Below are 17,167 nucleotides of genomic sequence, written 5' to 3'. Positions count from 1 at the left end.
GAGCTATCGCGCCACCCCTGTATCTGGTATATCACTCGTGATAAATATATCTTTACACGTTTCTCTCATGTTGGATATGAGGTCATTAATGTATAAGTTGAATATTCTGGGCGAATTCACGTCTCCTTGTCTTGCGCAATGTAATACCTGATCGAACCCGAAGCTACAATCACATGATATATTTTCCCGCCTATTGTCATTAAACGATGTATTTGATACTTTGATTACTTTGATTTAATTACTAACTTTGAAAATACATTGAAATAAGAACTTTCATTAAATTTCATTGGCACCATTACTTTAAATGTTATTAAACATATTATAAAGTACTAGGGAGTCTAATGCTTTTTTAAGTCTATATAAAAACATAGAATCTACAGTGCGGCCTTCTCCAAATCCCTCTAGAGGCGTGCACGTCGCGGAGAAGGCACACGGCAGGTCGAGGTCAGGTCACCTCAAGTACTAGAGATGATTGGTTGACCTGTCGTGACTAACTCTGGAGGGTTGGCGCTAACAAAGGCCGTTTTTGTTATCGTTGGTCAGGAAGCTGATGCCTTGGCAGTATTGTCGACTCTTTCACCACCACTGAACGAAGAACAGGCTACCGAAGATTCAGCATGAAAAAGACGTCCCCGATGAGACTACCATAGTGGACCGGCAAGGATGCTACATTCTCGGTCATATTGTTAATTCCGGCGCCGAGTATAAATACATGTAAACTCAAAAACAAACAAAGCAAATTCTGTCCTTGAAATGTACTTTTGAATCATAGCCTGAAGTGAAAACATGTTATCAACAACGGAGTATCCGGATCTAAAACCAGCTTGAGCTTCGTCAATGATATCAAATGATTTGTCCATTTATCTAACCATTCCATAATAATGTCCGAAAATATTTTGTAAATAACATCCACTAATGAAATCCCTTTGTAATTAGATTGGTCATTTCTATCGCCTGATTTATATAGAGGAACTATGATGCTTTGACACCATGCGTCTGGAAAATTATCTGTTATCAGGATTTTATTGACCAATCTACACAAAATAGGAGATATACTATGACAAGTATTCTTATAGAACTGTGCCCCTATACCATCTTGACCTTGACATTTGCCTGACTTAAATCTAAAAAGTGACCTGTAACTGCACTATTAAGACTTTGGTCTGTTATTTAATCATTTATACGACTATTTAATACAACAATGGGAATTTGATTTTCTTGAAATAGTAACTGTTCAAAATAATTTAGCCAGGCAATTGCCGTTATTTCAGAAGTCAATGTATTTTGTATCGAACCAGTTTTTACTAGGGACCAAAATTCCTTCGGGTTATTTTTTGAATTTATAATTAGCTTATTTCCATTTTCAGATAGTTTCATTAGTTTCTTATTAGGACAGGTATTTTTGAAATGCCTCTTAGAAACTTCATATAATCCGTAGTCACGACATTTTTAATCTTAATAAAAGATTTTTATGTTCTTTACTTTGTTGACAATCATCATCCCACCATTTTGGTTGATAACATTTCTTTTTACGTATAGCAAACATTTGACTGTGTGCACCAGATGGTATTTTCCTGTATAAGTTAATATTTATATACTATAATTAATCTTGCGGGGCACCGAATTGCAGCGACTGCGTTTAGGGCGAAGTCGGGCGAAAATTTTGCCAAAATATTCACATTTCGCCCTACTTGACATGAAAAGAACAGAACAGAATTGTCATAATTTTGTTATTTATCTACTGATTTGATTTAGATTGAGGTTACTAAAGAAACTTATTGATAAATTGACATTGACTTTCAAGATCAAATTAATGATATTCTCTTGTTTTTTTTTCTGTAAGTGGCTATAACTTTGTAATTTATAAATAGATTAACTTCATATTAAGACACAACATCTTTTAGGCCAAGACCTTCATGCATATCAAACTGAAATTGACATTGACCCTGAAGTTCAAATTATTTCATTTTCACTGATTATCGCTATAATTGGCTGTAACTTTGTAATTAATCAATGGATTATTTCATGTTGAACAACATTTTTGACAAAACCTTCTTAAAGGTTGAACTAACCTTGAGCTTTAAATGACCTTGACCGCCGAGATCTAAGTATTGAATTTTGGTAAATTGTCATAATTTGATTATTTATGTATGGATTTGATTCATATGTGGACAAAAAACACTTGTGACCAAACAGACATGTGTAATAATTCAGATATGTCCTTGGCCTTTAAATGACCGCCACCGTCAAATGATTGAATTTGATTATATTTTCTTAACTTTGCCTTTTGGTTATGGAAAGGATTCATATTATTGAAAGGATTCATTCTTATACAAAACAACAAGTGTGACTTGACTGACCTATTAAAATTGAAAAAAAGGAAACACTTTTTATCTATAATTATAATTGCCTTTTTTAATAATTTGCTTAAACCATTTATTTGTTCGCTTTTAGAAAAAGTTGAGAGTTGACTGTTGTTTAGCAAATTTTGTAGTTGTGTTTGTATAATTTCAATGATTCAATGATAGTGTTAACTTTTGGCACGCAAAACACTTAGCCGTATTTTAAAATAAAAAATTCATTGTAAACGTTACTATTTTTCCAATTGCTACAGTGATACCTTGTTTTGTCGGTTTTTAAAATCTCTATGAAATTTTAACTGTTTCTATTTTTTGTTGCAATATCGATCTCTATTTCAAATTAATAATTTTAATAAATCACTTTATCTTATCAAACTTGAATTATTGTTTTGTGACAATTTCATTAATCTCTCAGGATGAAATTGTGACATTGTTTAGTTATGTATTCACAATCGCTGATGGGAATATCTGATTGATAATAACTGTAATCCCCATAGAATTAGCATGTTTTACATATACCTTATAAGTAGATGAAAGACTTGGCTATCTACTTCCAGCTTCTGCTTCTGTCAGTAGTGTACTCTTTAAATTTATCAAAATTTCAAAGTACTATTTTGAGGATATAACGCAATTTGGTTTTTCGATCTCAACTGAACCACTTGAAAAAAATACTGCTTTTTAATACTTTCTATAAATTCTTGTAATTGTTGAATGTCGATGACAAATCTCCCTAAATTAAAGCATATGTCACAACATATTCCACCTTCCTTTGTACTCATTTCGGCAGGAAATTGGCCTTTCAAGTGATGACCAACGGTATGTCATATTAATTTGTCAACACAATCGAACATCCAGTGCTGTCAGTGCTGTGATATTTAATGGTTTTAAATAAAAGTTAAAGCGAAAAAACATCATACTTTGTCCGGTAATATGAAGGATCCCTGTATAGAGAAGTTCTACTATCTTATTTTATTTAGTAAAGAAATAAATTGCATAATTATTCTGCAAACAATGGCGTATGTTCTTTATTATACGTAGTCTCACTTATACATCAATAAACAGATAAATATACAATGAGAACAATGTGACACGCCATGTCCCAATTCTTTTATTTTCGCCGACTTGTTGGCGAGTTGTTTTTTTATACAAAATTGCTTTTATGTTCGTAAGAATGAAATAACTTAACTATTTCGAATTGAAATTGAGGAATAGAAAAAAAACTGTTAAAGATAATAATCATTTTCTTTGACATTGACAAAATACGCATTTAAAAATATTTTTAAAGGACACAAATGATCGCACGATACTTAATTTGAGCTGTCAATACAACAACTTATTGTTACCCTAAAACATTTCAGTTGTTTGTGTTTGTATTATCTTCATATAAATCATTTTAAAAACATATTCTCCTATTCCCCTTGATTATATCTCATGTTAAGGTATGATGAAACAACAACAACAAAAAAAAGAAACAAAAAAGTAACTTTTAGAAATGAAATAAAATCCATCTTGATTACAATAGAGACACCTGGCTATGTTTTTAATAGCAAATAACTTTTGAAATATTTAAGACAGTAACACGTTAGACTTCGTGCAATTTACATGTACGTGATGTTATTTTCATAACTTTAGATAAAGTCAGTAGTATCATTTCATCGCTTAGATATCCCCTAAATCCTTGGTTATAACACAGAGCTGCAGAACTCGGCGTAATATTAAAATAAGCAAAGATACGTCTCTGATATTAAATATTTGTGAAGTGAAATAAAGTTTTCTTTATTCTTTATTGCTTAAAGAAGAGACAGATAATGTATATGTATCGTCACATACGATGTTCTTAGCTATGGTATATTTTTTAACAATCCCCTTTGAAATAATAATTCAATGTAGGTGGACAAATTAAAAAAAAAATTATTTTTCTTTGCGTAATTGAGGATCTTCAAAAGCTGTTATTCCCATTTATGTTGCATTGTATGTTACTAAACAATTTACTTTATTTAAGGAAAATCTTTGTACCTGTAACATCTGATCTTTATGATAGTCTACATCGCAAGAGTGGTATATTTTACGACTGAATCCTCTTTTACTACATAAGTATGAAATTTATCCAAATCTTTCAATTATATGCATGTGATGTGCAATATTTGATCTTTTCTATTTTTTATATTTTACTAACGAAGCAATACATCTAGACTTTGCTACTTGTTTAGAGCCACAGCCAAAACGCTTCCCCACAACCGTTCGATTTCGGAGTGACCAAGTAATGACGTGAAGGGCCCTAGAATTAATAATTCATCAAGCTCATTGAAAATGTGTATTATCTGTATTTATCAAATAATGATTTATTCAAACAACAATTATCATAAGCAAAGAAGCTTTATCTTTTCAAATTGTATATTTCTATATATGCCTCGTCCAAGGTTTACGTGATTAGAAAAATCTTACATTCCGCACAGCCTTGGATTTTTTCACTTAATTTCAAACTCGTTAAATAAATTCAACTAGATTTTATAAATAATGGCTCAAGTCCTTCCTTGACATGATAACCAATGATCATTGAAACACAACCAACACAGTCGTGACTAAAAACGAAGCAGCTGTTCTACATACATCGTGAATCTTTCTGTGTTTTTCTTTATCATTGGTATGTGTGTTATCTCGTAATTCGCACTTATACATGTACATGTATTGAATATCTTTTTTGCCGTTGAATAGCTGACGAATATATTGCCCGGCTTTATAATATTTTTTGTCTATATAAATTCTACTTATTATCAATATTGGATGCTCAATTTCTATATCAATGACCAAACAATGCAATAGAACCTATATATGACGGAGGAGTATAAAATGTAGCAAGAAAGGAGCAGATACTTTACAACCACTAGTTCAACCACCAATTGAAAAACATAAATGCTAAGGGGATCCGAGTGGACAAAATATTTTATTTACTTCCGCATTCCGACTAGCGACAGTAACCAGGTACAATATAATACATAAATGTACACTTGTATATAGGCATTGCATTTGATTACCAAAATAGCTAAATCCAATGCGGGGACTGGTGGAGTGTCCGGGCGAACAAAGGAATTTCTGTGCCAACCGTGTTTAAAACACTGAGAACCAAACGACAAAAGTCGCTGAAAAGTTTTGTTCAAGTTGTAAAGAATTTTAATGTTTAGATTGTTCCCACGTTCACTACACACACGCATTCTTAAAAAATCACAAATAAGTGGACGCGAATGAGGCGCAAACGAAACAAGGATCGTTTGCTCTGAAATGGTAAGACCAATGTGCTCAACATATTGAAGTTCTGAAATTCAAGAAGATGAAAATCAGCTCTGCTGCAGTACCCGTGCTATTGTTGACCATCGTAAATGTCACAGCGTTTTTTAAATTATAAAGGTCGCTGAAAGATCTACTTATGGAAGTTGAACTTTAAAGGTTAAATTGAAGGAAGTGAGACAGCAGTATAACATAATTGTAGACAGCAAAGTCTCATAAAAAAGAAACATGATGAAAATGCTAAAGAAATACCATTAAAAATTAGGCGAATGCGGGGTGTAGGAATGTAATTATTTGACGAGTTGGAAACTTTCGTTGTTAAAGACGTTGAATTGTCTCAAAAAGAGACACCAGAAAAGCTGACAATGAAGCGGTCACAGAACGAGAAATATTAAGCTGATATAACAACGTGTCTGGAAACGATTGACAACGTGTATCATAATGGATCTCTGGTACAACAGTTTATAGTAGAGCAGAAGATGAAGAATGACGTCAATGTTTTTCAAAAAAATGCCGATGCAGAATGTCAATGTTTAAAGGCCGTTACTGTAACCTTTGATTTTGATGAAACATTAAAACTTCCTCCTCTGCCAGTCACTGAATAGTGTTCCAGGACAACTGACCCTGTCATTCCGTCTATGAGAGGTAGCCAATACTATAGTTCCTGTTAATAAATAAAGCAATGATACTAACACCACTGAATTCCATTGATTTAAAGCAGTAAAGGGATGATGTACAAGAGCCAATGTATGGAGGGATTGTTTTTTAACCTGATGGAAGACTTGTTACTGTTGATAATTACAACAAGAAATGTTTAGTTTACAATGAGAAGCTTGAGAAAGTAGGATCATGTATCAGTTATCTTACCGGCCACTGTCCATTGTTGCTGTATCTGAGGATGAGGTATAAGCAATAACAAGTGACAGTGCATTAAAGTTAATCATTCTACGTGTTAACAAATCTAGTGACATAACTTCAGATAGAACAATAAAAGTGTTTACAAAATATGACTCCATATGTCAAAAATATGATAAACATTTCGTCGGCGGCTGAACACCTGTTCGTATAATATCATCTACAGGAGAGCAGAACGATTTCAATATCAACTTTTCGGATAAGTCATATCCTATAGGGACAAATGCTTGTACTTACATAAGGAGCAGTGATAAAGTGGTGCTAACAGATAGATACGATCATACTGTCTACATATATTATATAAAGACAAACACGAGAGTCGTTTTGAAGGATGATCAGGTAAAAGAAACATGTGGTGTAGCAGTTAGTTCCTCTGATACTATCCTGAAACAAACTCCATCGTGAAGTTATCACAAACTGGTCAGATCTTATCATCACACAAGATAGATATGAAATATCCGTATAGAGCATGTGTTTCGTGTGATAAATCATTTCTTGCAGTAACAAACGCATGTTCTTGGTGAATTATATACTGTTTTCAACTTTAAACTTTAACGCTATCTAAGTCCAATGAGGCCCAAAATATAATAGGTTAGCCATCTATTTTTTTCATAAATCTCGATTCTGTTGATTCACCACTTTAAAAACTGCTGACTGCTGGTGGGTAGTACATCTTTAATCCTTTCGCCAACAAATGAGTTCCTGGAGAATACACAAAAAATAACAACTTTTAAAGTCATCATATAACACACACAAAATACACACATGCAATAGATAGACTTTAATTATGACCAATCTAACTAGAGATGACTTAAATTGGGCCACGTAACAACAACAACAACAGCAGCAGCAACAACAATAACAACAACAATAATTATATAATAATAATGATGATAATGAACGTTATAATAATAACAACAAAAATAATATTGTCGGTTTGCAAGTTTCACACGAAACAAAATTACATACTAAATAAATAAAGGTGATGTGTTACCTTGAAAAAAGCAGCGATTGTAGATTTGTTTAGAAATTGATTTTGTGCAGTGAGTTGTGACATGATGTATCTTAATTTGAATAAAGTATTTAGAGATGTTTTCAAAACTTTAACAACGATTTCACCAAACCAATTATTAATAAGAGGTGTTAGTGTGCCCATCTTTAATTACAAATCTGTTAACTGCAAAGGATGTAAATGTTACCGAAGAAAAATTCCTCTCACGCCCCTTGAATTTAAAATGAGCAGGTCTCTATAATTATGCACAAGTCTCTATAATTATGCACAGGTCTCTATAATTATTCTGTATAAAGATCAAACAACGAGATAGTTTGTCAACATCTAGACACATAGCGTTGTACTCATACATTTAAATATCATATATACTCGGTTACAAAAGAAAGTGTGCACTTGGTTCGACGAAAATTTTGCATATTTTTTTAAAGCAAAATATTGCGTAGTTGGTATCACAATTTAAAGGCCCTTAATGCCCAAGAAATACATTTATTTTCATTTTTCATTTTTCAAAAGCTTTTTTATTTTTTAAAATTTTGTTATAGTTTCCAAATGAATACTCAAAATTACTCATTGGCAAAATACCTAAACAATCATTCTTTCTTAGATGTTGCCTTTTGACATTTAATTACAGTGATAGTGGTCTAGTATTTTGTATGGAAGTCAAAATACTACTTTGTTTACATTTTGATACATTTAGGATAAGTAATTTCACGATTCTTGCTTCTTTCTTCATGTGCTACGTATCTAAGATGCTCAAAAACAATAATTTAAAAATTATAAAGTTTTATGTTAGTCCTTTAAAGACATGTACATGATGGTTCACATTTGATTATCAAAGCTTTGATGACGTGTAAAAAGGGGGATGACAAATAAAAGCTGCAGAATTACTTTTTTTGTAAATTCGTTTATGCCTTGGATATTCCATGCAGTTCCATGCAGTCTCGATCACTTTCGTTGATCCATTGAGAAGATGGGCGCAGCAGATAGTGATTTACTGTCACGTATTTTGGACAAAAAAGCGCTACCCCATACCGCCGCTGCCTACATACACGAATCAGCAATTCTGACAATTATCAATTATCAGTACAAAGGAAACCATTTTGAAGTCAATACATTTCAAATTTTGATACAAAATTTGCCAGTACTAGTATTTTGCTTAAGTAAGTATAAAAAATTTCCAAGTATCTAAGTGTACACTTTCTTTTGCAACTGAGTATATTTGTCATTTGATTTTAATCAAGACATTCATCCTAAATAAGTGGTAGTGTAAACTGCAGTTTATTTGAAGAGATATTTTACATAAATATATACGCCTTGTATATGATATCAAAATGAAGTTTCTAATCTCTGTTTTGCTAATATTAATGGACAAATTTGACTCTACGGACTGTGAAAACAGCACCACACAGAAGAGCCAGGAACCGAGGTGTAATTCTAGATTTGATACAGATTATAGGGTAAGAATAAATATCTTATTTTATCAAATTAACAAATTATAAATTAATTCGGTAAATTAACATGACTTTAACAGTGTCGGAGTGACTTGGAAAAGAAACTTCGTCCCATTTTCCTAGCGACTTTATAACTGGACTAGATCTACTTCTTGCAAAATATTTATTTCAGTAATACTAAACGTGAATACAAAAAAGAAAGGATGTACTTTAAATTCGTCCTTGGTTAATTCATGTAATTGATTGGCCTTTACATTGGCAGACACTTTTAATGCAACACTTTTTAAACATTTTTCACATAAACATACTTTCAAATTTTCGTAAAAAACACCATATTCCAGACCCAACCATTAAAACACCATTTGTCTGATTCCGTTTCAAATTCGTTTTTGTACAACTATGGAGCGTCTCCTTTGCACAAAATGAGGACCAAAACCCTAACCTAAGCAATATGTCCGGGTGATTCCCGCATGGCTCGGTCGTTTTGGGACTGGCAATTTGCTGTTTAAACCGGTTGAAAATTTGCAAAGTCACATCATGGAGACAAAAGCCTCCTGAAATTGTGTTTTACATTATTTTGATCGATGACAACTTGATAAGAATGTTATTTAGTGGTGTTAAACAGAACGCGCTTTAGAGCATGTTCTTACAGAAATTGACGTCATGCACAGCTAGCCATTGTAAAATGAACGCTACATACTTAAAAAGTGGAACGATCAAAAAGATTGTGATGGATTAGAGAATATACTTGACAGCAATAAAAGGCTCTTGATACCAAAAATGGTCGCTTTTTGGACCGGCGATTAGTTCTGTAATTATGTAAAGTCTAAGAAATTTCGTAAAAAACCCGTATATTCTACAATCTACCGTTTAAATATCTTTTGTTTTATTCCGTTGCAAATATGATTTTGAACAACTTTGGAGGGTTTTTTTGCACAAAAAGAGAACCAAGGCCCTAACCCAAACAATATGTCCGGGAAAGTTCCGCGTGGCATGGTCATTTTTTTGGATCGGCGATTTGTTCTTTGTGTATATAAAGTGCATAAAAACACCATATTCTAGAGCCAACCGTTAGGACACCGTTTGTCTGATTCCGTAGCAAATTCGTTTTTGAACAACTTGACAGGGTTTTCTTTGCACATAAAGTGGACCAAAGCCCAAACACAAACAATATATCCGGGAGATTTCCGGTTAGCATGGTCACTTTTTGGACCGGCGATTTGTACTTTCTGTACATAAAGTGCATAAAAAACACCATACTTAAGAGCCAACCGTTAAGACAAGATTTGTCTGATTCTGTTGCAAATTCGTTTTTGTACAACTTTGGAGTGTCTTCGTTGCACAAAAAGAGGACCAAATCCCTAATGTAACTCAAACAATATTTTCGGGAGATTTCCGTGTGGCATGGCCATTTCTTGGACCGGTGATTTGTTTTTTCTCTATATAAAGTGCATACATTTTCGTAAAAACACCATATTCTAGAGTCAATCATTTAAACATACTTTTTCTGATCCCGTTGCAAATTATTTTTGTACATCTTAAGGGGGTCTTCTTTGCACAAAAAGAGGACCAAAGCCCTAACCCAAACAATATGTCCGGAATATTTCCGTACGGCATGTATATAAAGAAATGAAGAAAACACGATTGATGGTGAAAACACGAAACTACGATATACATGCCACAACAGAAAAATTAAATACAAAGCTACTTCAACACAACAGCCCTCTGTTATAATCTTTTTACATCAACAGTATCAAATCTTCCAAAATTAACAGCAATCTATACCTTTCTACAGCAACACATCTAAGCTACATGCCTCCAACAATATTAATTAGCTTCTATAGGGGGCGTCCGTTGCCAAAAGGTTAAGGCCGTTAACTTCAAACGACGTGCTCCTCACCGATATGGGTTCAAATCCCGCAATTAACTTTGGATTCATGTGAGGAAGCCATTCTGCTAGCTTATGAAACGTCGGTAGTTTTACTTCGGTGCCCGCTTGTGTCTGGAGGGTTGCTGAGGTATCCCTCCATGTCGCCGTATAACATTGACAGTGTTGGTTTGTTATAAAACCAAACATAAAAGGTATCTTAAGAGTATTACTCTGCAAGGGATGAACAGTATTATTTATCTTTATATACTTAAAATTTGTTTAACAGATGTTCCAGAAACTTGCACAGTTAGAAGAGCGACAGAAAATACTACAGGAGACGGTGAAACACCAGAGCAATCTTATCGACGGATTTGAAAAACAACTGAAAGGTATTGCTGTACATTTGATTTTAAAGGTACATTACGCTTCAGAAGCGTTTTTGAGCAAGTTAGATAGTTAGAAATGAAGAGAGTAACAAATGTGAAATTATTTGTCTTAAAAGTAGCAGCTCAGTCATAGCCCAACTATACAGACATTTAAGAAAATCGTAATACAAAATCATAACAACGCATTGATTTATTTGTTGAAATAGATTCTTCGGCTGATAAATTGTATTAAGATAACAGCCCATGAATGAGGGATATACGACTGTAAAATTATACAGTTTTCAGGGAATTTCATTTTTCCTTATAGAAAAAATGCATTTTTATAGAATCTGCGTTGCCTAGCTGGGGAGATTGGAGTGTTTGGAGCGATTGTACATTAAACTGCTCTGGGAGACACGGTGGTAGGGTACAAAGTAGATCGAGAACAACCACTGAACATTCTCCGACAAAAGGAGCACAAACAGAAACTGAAGAGAGGCCATGTAATAGTGTTCAATTTGCAGGTACATGTATATTATTTTAGTTAAGATTAGTATATGGTCCATTTGTATAAGTTTCTATTCCTTAGCCATTACTAAGTTAATCTCGCTGTAGAAATATGGTGATAAGTACTGCAAAATTAGTCATTAATGGCACATAACATGTAAATTATTACTGGTATATTGAATCATTTACCTTTCCTTAATTCTCAGTTCATGTTCTTAAGTTTTATATCATTGAAATATTTTGCTCATCTGGAGGCATGCAGGGGAGCGGGGATTCATGTCTTATACAACAAAAAGTGAACTTATGTATACGAAGTCCTTTGCTTACTTACCTTTTTGTTAAAATGGACTTTTTTCGATAATGACACTGATACATTATTCATTTAAAAGTCAAAGTCGAGCGTTGTGTTTTCTTATTCAACAGGCTGTATAAAAAGTTATGGAGCAGACGACAACTTTGGCGTGACGTATGACTTTGCAGATCAAATTGCCGTATCTACATGTACGGCTCTTCTGTCAGGGAGTAATTATGTTTATGCTGTCAGACGACAGTGTTCGAATCTTGCAGTGTCTTGTGAAGATACATGCAAGAATCTAGGGTATTTTGATATACTTTTTACCTCGGAATTTCTTAAATGGATTGTCCCGCTTCCATTTTTGAACTGTTCATTATCAAATTAAGGGATATCAAGATAAAAATTTAAAGTTAGACCTTTTGACAAAGGCTTATTACTTTTGGTTCCAGCAGAGTAAGGGATTTGATATACTTTTAGCTTGTTTGAGCAAATTTATGAAGTATGCAATTTAGCTCTTGGGGTCCTTGTCTCTCCGTCGTCGGTTGTCCATATACGTTTAAAAACAGCATCTTTTGTAAAGCTACCAAACAAAGCCGTTGACTTCAAACCCCATGCCTCGTCTCTCACCGCTGTAGGTTCCAGCCGCGTCTTCGCGGATTCTGTTATGTGATAAAGCTATCTAGCAAGCTTACGGAACATCGGTGGATCTACTCGAGCAGGTTCCCGGTAAAGATAGGAAGTCGCCGTATGGCCTATACTGTGTTGGTGTGACGTAAAACCCAAACAAAAAATTCGTTTTTGTTTTCTTCTTTTATCTACAGGAAAAAGTGTTTCAATGCATTGCATGTATATCGAGGCGCACCCGTTTTGCCAAGGGACACGAATGGGGCACTAGGACTTTACATGTACAAATACAACTTCTGTTCCGGGAACTTTTGTGGACCAAATTTTTGCTGCTGTCAAAATTAATTTGAACCCTAGATGAAATAAAGTTTCATTTTAAAAGGAAAGGCTTGCTTAGTTGTGCCATCATCCCAACCCTTTAATTTATTTCTTTTGTTTCAATTTATTATCACAATTTTTTTGAATTACGGTATTTGTATATCATATATATAAAGGGTTTATTTAGTTTTTTTGTAAAAACTAATATTTTTTGTCAAAAACGATTTGAAATCTATTCTCTATTGTATAAAACTAATAAAGAAAATAATCAATCGTAAAAACACTAACATTGGCTCTCCCACATGGAGATATATCTATCATACTGAAGGGAAACAAGTTGCACATTTCATTGCAGAGAGAGTCATTAGTTTTGGCAGTTGCTCATTTCATTTATATAGCAGCTTCATAGACAAGTAAATGCACTAAAAGACTTCGTTACGTGGTACCAATTAATAAGCATGTATCAACTATATGTTACACCTAAAATATCTATGATCACTATCTGTAGATCAGCACGTGGTAAGGTTAATGATATGCATGGGCTATTTTTAGATTACCTCACCAAGACGTTTAAACTCTACGTTAGAATTGCGTTTAAATAAAAGACTCAGTAGATCTAAATATAACTCGATCATGCACTAATATTCTGTGTGATTGACCGCCCTTTGGAGACGGAATACTACTACAGTAACCATTCTCTATTGTATAAAACTAATAAAGACAAAAACCAATTATAAAAGAAACTAACTTTTGCGTCTTGAAAAAGAATTGAAACGGAACAATTTCGTTTATAATTTATTTCTTCCTTCTACCGATAAATCAAGTAAAAATAGAAATCCTATTTATATAAACAAACTGGGATTACCGAAGTAACTAAAATAGCTTAGATTTCCGTAATATTACTTTGTCTGATTCCGCAGTATGACGGAATCGCCCGAATTCTCACGATTGCAATCGGAACTGCCTCGGCTATTATTATTAATCCGAAGAGTGACGGAAAGGGCCGAAAAGTTGCGATTGACACAATGATAGATTGGTTTCCCGTTCAATCATGCACTAACAAATGTAAGCAGGAAACCACCTGACCGGAACAACTTTTCCAAAACAAATGGCTTGCAGCCGTGGCTGCAAGCCAAAAAGACTTAATAATTTATCATAACGGTATATATAGAACATTATAGAATTGTTAATGTTGTTCAATAATATATTGTTCCCAGAATGCTTAGTGTTAAATTACAATAATTTGGACACCGCTATTGCAAAATGCTGTAGAAAACTTTAGTTGCTTGCACGATACACAAGTTCCTTAACTGTTATATATTATATAACTGTCCAATTGACATTACGCCAGAGAAGAGATTGCTCCGCCCACTGATTCACGTGACCCGGTCATTCAGCACCTTAGACAAAACATGGTACCGACGTTTACAGGAAACTATTATGACACTAAAGTTACTAATGAATTTTCCTTATATAAAAGGAATATATAAATTTTAATGCTTTTCTTGGATACTTCAATGTATTATTGTATTTATAGAAGTAACAAACAACTGCATTCATGCATTAATTATGAATAAAACGTTTGGCAAAGATCTTGTTATATTTCTCGTTGATATCAAGGAAGATGTTTCTGACAAAATATCATTTTAGTTGATAGTTAAAATTGAAGTAGCGGAACATATAAATCGTAAAATTATATCAATAACACAATAACATTTACAGATGTTTATAGGGTTTTATGTGCGAAATCACTTACATATAATGCATTTGTGCATAAATTGTTAAAATTGAATGAGAAAATTGCCCTTACGTAAGTTTGTAGTATGATATATGATTACAATGTATATGTATATTTGTACATTAGATAATTTATGTTTCGTGATAAAACGCAATATTATTCACTTTAAAATAAGTTGCGCATACACCAGACGGTGAGATAAAAATCGTGATCAGGTATGATGTTATTGAAGCAGATGTTTCTAAATATTTAATCTTAAATCATTGAGCTTTCATAGAAATATTTAGATAGGATAATTTCACATAAAATATTCGTTGCATATTCTCTCATTTTATTTGCAAGTACTTTTTTCTACTGCAGCATTTTATTGACACTATGTTAAGAACGAACAAAAATGTCATATCATCTGGATATTCTGCGACTTTATAATATATTTTATGAACAGCCACGCGAGGAATAACAAACTATCAAATTGTGTTTAATGGCCATACCGTACTATAAGGCATGGCCTCTATTTATTGTTTTAACCAACAATACTTAAACATGTGCAAAGAATAGTACATACATCAATATTATGCAAATCAATACAATATAGAAAATACACATGTAGGAATAATAATTAATCGAATTCTACTATAATAGTAAGAAATGTGAGGGTTTCGTAAGAAAAACGCATTATATTATGTGTGACTATTATGAATAGACATAATTGTAATAAAGGAAGGAATACGAGTAGAGTATTTGTTTAAACTTCTTCCTTGTTTAATGCATTGTGGTAAAGCCAGGCTTCATAACCTCCGACGCAGACTATCCTTCGGACACATGGACCCATGTATACACAGATGGGTCAGCCACTAGAGCCGTAAAGGATGGAGGCGGTGGTATTCACATAACGTACCCGTCAGGCCAGAAAACAGCCCATTACATCGCCACTGGGAAGCACTGCAGCAATTACAGAGCAGAGACTGAGGCACTCATGAAGGCAGTTTTTTTGATAGAAAACTCGCCAGAAGAGATCACCTCTGTAGTCTTCCTCACAGATGCAAGATCAGTTCTGGAGGCCCTACAAAAGAACAATGTTCCTGAACTAGCGCAAGCCGTGAACAAGCTTGGGTCGTCCTGTAATGTTGCACTTCAGTGGATACCATCTCACTGTGGAGTGCCCGGAAATGAGGAGGCTGACAAGCTGGCTAGGTTAGGAGCCCAGTTGGAGCAACCAGATAACCAGGTGACATACAAGGAGAAAGCCACCATCATCAAGGCTCTCACCAAGACAAGACAGGAAGCGGATGCCTACCACATGCTAAACCGACCAGAACAAGTGGTGATGGTCAGGCTTCGCTCGGGACACAACAGACTGAATGCACACATGTGCAGGAAGTACAAACTGGTGCCGTCCCCCATATGTCCCTGTGGAGAAGAGGACCAGACTACAGAGCATATCCTCCAAAGATGCAAAAGACACGACCAGGAGCGAGGAGCAACGTGGTCCCGAGGTGCAACACTCCAGCAGAAGCTGTACGGAGACGTTGAGGACCTGCGGCGGACCACAACCTTCATCGCGGATACTGGCGTGATCGTGTAGAGCGAACGCCAGTAAGTAAGTATAACCTCTGATCCCCATTCAAAATTCCTTTTTATTTAGTTCCGCCCATTGTTTTCCGTTAAGGGCAAACGCATTTTTTTTATTTGGGGACCATATGCCGCTTTTCATGGAATGGCACTATAACGTGTCGCATTAAAGGTTCCACGAAAACCGCCATATGAACACGTCTGCGGATGTTTAAAAATTCCAAATTTTATCAGATCATGTTAGATGTTGAATACTGCTTAAGCCGGTGCTATGGGGCGTGGACGGTTATACTCGCACATTCCATTACCGTCCATGAACAGACTCAATCAAACCGAGCCTGCAACATTTTCAATTTTGTCGTTTTGTACGTTCTTTAGGAATTCTTTATTTCTCTCTATTTTAACTTTCGTCAGAGATGTATAGATAACATCTAGATAATATATGTTATGTCTCTGCTTTTGTACCTGCTATATAACTTATTATCTTCAGATATACAAAGTTACTTATTTATAATAGCTTTAAATTGACAAAAAAAATCAAAATAATTTCAATATAAATACTGCTGCACCATTGTCTTATACAAATATAGCTTGTCTAACGAAAATGGCGGATTTTGCAGACATCTTAGCGTGAAACTGAAAACGATCATCTGTACAACCCCTGCCAGCTTGATTGACAGGCGGCGTAATAAGGAACAGTAAAAAGCTTAGTCGGACTGCACCGAAGTGCCCGATAACTATACTTATAACCAAACTATACTTGTGTCAAAGGCTAGTCATATTCAGTTCCAGCAGGTGAAGGGCCATGGTTAGAACCTAGGTCAATATTGACTTCAATTTATTACAGATGGGGTC

General features: G+C 34.3%; 1 protein-coding gene across 2 annotated transcripts in view; it reads left to right on the top strand.

Moving 5' to 3' along the window:
- Positions 1 to 16,935, top strand: part of LOC132744478 (uncharacterized) — a 62,336-nt gene extending 45,401 nt beyond the window's left edge. Inside the window, exons 1-5 of one of the 2 annotated variants that reach the window (XM_060733200.1) lie at positions 8,817 to 9,029; positions 11,180 to 11,282; positions 11,606 to 11,782; positions 12,189 to 12,363; positions 12,882 to 14,594. In XM_060733200.1, the coding sequence (XP_060589183.1) occupies positions 8,904 to 9,029; positions 11,180 to 11,282; positions 11,606 to 11,782; positions 12,189 to 12,363; positions 12,882 to 13,029 (729 nt within the window). In that variant the 5' untranslated portion in view covers positions 8,817 to 8,903 and the 3' untranslated portion in view covers positions 13,030 to 14,594. Of the gene's footprint in view, positions 1 to 8,816; positions 9,030 to 11,179; positions 11,283 to 11,605; positions 11,783 to 12,188; positions 12,364 to 12,881 lie in introns of those variants that run through there. The other variant, XM_060733201.1, reaches the window with a different exon arrangement.
- Positions 16,936 to 17,167: the final 232 nt, after the last annotated feature.

This window comes from Ruditapes philippinarum, unplaced genomic scaffold, assembly GCF_026571515.1.
Source record: "Ruditapes philippinarum isolate M1 unplaced genomic scaffold, ASM2657151v2 ctg619_1_1_1_1, whole genome shotgun sequence".
NCBI lineage: Eukaryota > Metazoa > Mollusca > Bivalvia > Venerida > Veneridae > Ruditapes > Ruditapes philippinarum.
The sequence above is the reverse complement of the archived record's forward strand: the minus strand, read 5'-3'. Positions and strand labels throughout refer to the sequence as shown.